Source organism: Acomys minous (assembly GCF_964271855.1).
Source record: "Acomys minous genome assembly, chromosome: 8".
Lineage (NCBI taxonomy): Eukaryota > Metazoa > Chordata > Mammalia > Rodentia > Muridae > Acomys > Acomys minous.
The window spans coordinates 28,087,763-28,092,622 of NC_140489.1; the positions used below are offsets into that span (position 1 = coordinate 28,087,763).

At 38.8% G+C, this 4,860-nt stretch overlaps 1 protein-coding gene across 30 annotated transcripts in view; it reads right to left on the minus strand.

Annotated features, from left to right (window-relative positions):
• Positions 1–1,218: 1,218 nt before the first annotated feature.
• NRXN3 (neurexin 3) overlaps positions 1,219–4,860 on the minus strand; it is a 1,580,128-nt gene continuing 1,576,486 nt past the window's right edge. For 12 of the 30 annotated variants that reach the window (XM_084791335.1, XM_084791331.1, XM_084791333.1 and 9 more), the window contains one exon: positions 1,219–4,604. In XM_084791335.1, the coding sequence (XP_084647461.1) occupies positions 3,679–4,604 (926 nt within the window). In that variant the 3' untranslated portion in view covers positions 1,219–3,678. The remainder of the gene's footprint in view (positions 4,605–4,860) is intronic. The other 18 variants (XM_084791310.1, XM_084791309.1, XM_084791312.1 and 15 more) reach the window with 3 other exon arrangements.

Here is a 4,860-nt window from a genome sequence, read left to right on the forward strand (position 1 = left end):
TTTATATTATCTTAAGTGTTTTTATACCTAAAATTTCTTCCTTTCATAATTAAATCCCTGAGTTTTCATACTTTTGTTTATTTATTTATTTTTGCAGAAAAGAGATTTCAGAGAGTCTGGGAAATTGAGTCCTGTATATTCAGTACTCCACTCTGGGCACCAACCAACTCCACCTAACTTTAGAGTCCACCAACTTTAGAGAGACCTCCAGGCCAGAGAAACATTACTACTATCATGGTTTGAAAGGTATTAGCATGCTTTCCCTAAGGCTATTCGTGGTTTGTTCCTTTTTCGTTAAAGTAGATTAAACAGATTGCATAGAGCGAAATAATAGATCACCTGGCACATCATGGACATGGATGAATTGTTATGTTTGTTTTACTAAGTGAATTTTCTGAGACAATAACTATAGAAAAAGGATTTCATATATAATTTGGCATCATTGACCCTGATTTCATCCCATTCCCAAGATAGTCAACAGTATAACTCTCCTACTATCAAAACCTGAAAGCATATAATGATATGTTTTAAAGCTTGATGGATGACAGCTACTTAGTTAAATATAAAATTAGGGGTGATGGTGAATAATGGGGCAAAATACTGACTTTATGAAAGTGAAGTGTGGGTCTAGGGTTCCATAGCTGAGAAAAGCACAAGCTAAGCTGAGTAGACGAAGCATCTGATGGGTGGAAACTCTAGGAAGAAACTATAAAAATAAAAAAAAAAAAACTCACACAAGTTTCATTTTAGAATTCAGTGAGATTTTGTTTGTTTTGCTTTGTTTTTCACTGTGGTGGTAAGCTTAGGGGGAAAAAAACTATATCTAAAGCTTTCTGTTTAAGGTTATACCTGAACACAATTCTTGAATAATGTTCAAAGTTTGTTGACTTATAGAAAACTCTTAACAATACCAAACATTTTTGATAGCAAAGTATCCAGCACTCTTTTGCAGAGTACAGTGCTTCTGCCATCTTACCTTTCTGGAATGCAGTTTCTCTCCTTCTTCTTCCATCAGAGCAATGTAGACACAAACACCTCTGGTAGAGTGAAGGTAACTCATCTCAGAAATATGCCCTTTGGTCACTCTGTATTTAGTAAGTGGTCAGAACTGCCGATAGCATGTGAAACTGGTCCTAGCTTGTTTGACTCTTCATAACATATGACCACTTAGCCATGTGCATAATTATTACCAAAATAAAATTGCATCATAACACAAGGTTTTGGGAAGAACATTTTATTGCTAAGCATATCCTTGAACGAAAAAGCAAATGGGAAATAAAAGAGAAAAGGAAAAAGAAAAAGCTGTAACATCACAACATTATGAAAAAATTTCCTTTAGGGTCTGCGAAGAAAACAACAGGAATATGATGAAAGCTCACATACAGAATGCACAAGTTCCCATAAAATTGTCCAAATAGAAACTTACACTAAAAGGAATACAACAAATGAGTTTTTTACTCAGATTTTTAAAAAAATATATAAAGAAAGAAAACAGGAGATCAGTTCACAAGACCTCAAGACTCCAAGAACAGCAATCTGTCACAGACATCGAGATATAATCAACTTCGTATAGGCTGGGCCATTTATCTAAAATCGTGCTTTGATATCCTTTTACAGTCCTGTCTTTTTAATGACATCAAAAGAAAATGAAAACTCTTAACACATTGAAATCTCAGATAAGGAGGAACATCGCTTTCCATACACATCAGAAAAGGCTACCATTGTTTTAGACTGTGCCTTCTTCTGCCCCATGTCTTTAAGATATGTTTTTTCAAAGTCAAATATTCATGCAACTTACAAAGACCAGCAAGAGTAGATTTCTAAATCTAAACAGCTGATTGGTTTTCATCTGTACAAAAGAAATTGTATACGCCTGCCCCTCCAGATGACACACTTCACCTCCATGCGAATATGTGTCTTGTTTTATCTTCTTGCTTTTTGAATGGCTATGGCCAAAAAACCAGTTTATTATTACTCTGTACATTGTTTCCTCTTTACAAAAAGAAGACAGAAAGAGAATGGTATACAAACCAAACAGACAGAAAGGAAATAACAGTTCTTAAAGCGGTATGTACATAAGTGACTAAGGAATTATACCAGCAAAAATGTAGTAAAATATGTAAACAAAATCTGAGAAGTTTTTGTTGTTGTTTAAATTCTCTTTGACACAGTTAACTGTGACAAAACGAAAACTCACACTTTCTTCACATTTTAAGGTTTACTTTTTTGTTGTTTTGTTATTTTATTTTAAAATAACATTCTCATTCCACTTAAGACTTTAACAGATTTCTGTGTCAGCCATCCCATCAAACATACCATGATAAATATATCTGTATATATATATATTTATTTATATATATTATACTATTAAATTCCATTTTGTGTGTGTCACAGCAGCTTTATTCATTTATTTATTTGTTTTTAAAAAAGATGGGTGGAAGGAGACATGAAGAGATGGAAAGAGAGCTTTATTCACATCTACAAAATTAAACCACTATGGAAACCATTATCATGTTGGGGGGTGGGGAAATAACGATGACTTTCACACTTGGCCATGACATGGCTTGTGTGACCATTTGTGGTTGTGTTACAAGTTGGGAACTCCCCTGCAGTCTGTTGAAACAGACAGTAACATTGTCTTTTCTCTGTTCTTCTTTATTTGCATGCACTTTGATCCCAGTCCAGTCCACCCCACCTTCCTTACCCTTCCTTTGGAAAGGCTCTGCTTTAATTTGTGGGGCTTATCTTTCCCCTTTCACACAATTGGGTAGATGGACAGAGACAATATTTGTTAAATGAAACCAATAGCTCTGATAAAACCAGCCCCAAACCCATCTGCTGTAGGCTTGAGTGGCAAATATTGGAATTAGATCATTCGATCTTGGGGACCTGCTTTTCCAGTAGATTATCATCTACCACATGGGCTCATCAAAGCGTTAGGAAACAACAACCGATTCTAGAAACACCACAACCTGCTACGTGGAGTGAATGCCATGGTGGATTTTGAGTTCATATGGCAAGAGTCTTATACATTTGATTTCTGAGTATTTTTTCCTCTTCTTCTTATGTGTAGTCATTGTCAAAAAAATAAACAAAAACCCAAAAGCCATTTTCCCCTCAGATCTTGGAAAGTTACACTCCCACTGGCCAGAACCAGATAAGAGTATTTCTGGGTTTTTTGTATTGTTTTGTTTTTGATTTTTTTTTAAGCATTTTTCTTTTCTCATTTTTTTGTTTTTGTTTTTTACATAATTAAACAAACAAACAAACAAAAAATAACCCAACATTGCTACAGTCAAGATTCACAAACATCATTACAGACTCACTTGGAGCTATGGAACAAGTAAGCCACTATAGTCTTCTACCCATTTCAAAAGGTCCTGGAGAGAAGGAAGCTTCCAAGGTCATGTGGACTTGCTCCAGGGCACTAAGTGTGTGCTTTATGATACAGCAGGGCAGAGAGATTTTTCTGTCTCCGGGCCATGGTTGCAACCTTGCAGCATGGCTGATCATTATAGAGAGATACACCATCGTATGTGTCCTTTTCAAAATGGTTTTCCCCACCATAGTCGTGGTATACCCCATCTCACAGAACACATCCAAAAAGTTAAATCTCATTGTCAAAGTACTCAGGTATAAATAATTCTGTTTGAAATTCGCATACGATCGGTGTTATGTTTACACATAATACTCCTTGTCCTTGTTTTTCTGTTTCTTATGGCCGCTCTTGGAGCTGGCTTGCTTCTCCTTCATGAGCGTGCCATTGCTCTGGGCCGAGTTGCTGATGTAGTTCCTCGTCTCATCCACTTGATAGGACCCCTCGTCCCTGTTCCTGTACTTGTACATGGCGTACAGGAGGATCAAGATGCAGAGGGCAGCAGCAGCCACAATACCGACGACCATCCCTGTTGTACTGCTGGACTCCCGGATCACCTCTGAGGCCCCCGGAACCCGTCTGATTCCCGGCTCCGTGGGGTTTGCTGTGGGCACATTACGGAACATGGGGGAAGTAATTAGTGGGCTCTTCAGTTTGGTGCTGTCTAGCTCATAGGCAGTGGGCAACGGAAGCAAGACTATATCAGGCTGGGGTTTGAGATCACGGTTATTCATTTTGCCAGCTGGCAATTTGGGCACCATCCCGGACGAGGAGGACGCTGTGAAGCGGATCAGCTCAGGGGACAAAGATGTGGTTGTAGTTCTACTAGTTCCCGAGACTTTGTTAGGTCTAAAGTCCTTGGATTCCCACTTGGGCGCATGTGCTTTGTAGCCACCTTCGAAGATTGAAGTGGAAAGACTCTTATCTGTTACCAAGGAGAAGGTGGTGTAAAAATCTTCATCATCAGTAGGGGGCAGGTTAGAGTCAAAGGTTTCCCCTGAGCCATACCCAGATATCACCAAGCCATCATCATCACAACCATCGCTGCCTTGGTCCGACAAGCAAGGTAACCCCGCCTCAGAGGTCATGGACAGGGAATCTTTGGTGGTCTCAATAATGGTGAGGAGGGGGCGGAAGGTAGGGGGGAGTGTAATGGAGGGTACACGAGTAGCAATAGGAGGGGTAGCTAAAGGGTCTTCTACAAGAAGAGGAATAACTAATTCACCTCCTGGGATTGAAAAGAAAAAAGACATAATTAGTACAGGCATAAACATAGCAGGGCAGAGGTTATGCTTCTGAAAGTACTATAAAATGACCTGGATCTGCCTATAGGTATTTCTGGCTATTGCCTCATTAATCTGGGCTGATACCGAGCCAATTACATGCCTCTGCCCACCCACAATTTGGAACCTTGAGTTACGACTCTTAGATTTTTTAAAGATACTCTCAAGTGACTTAGAGCAGCAGCATTCCAACAGGCTGGT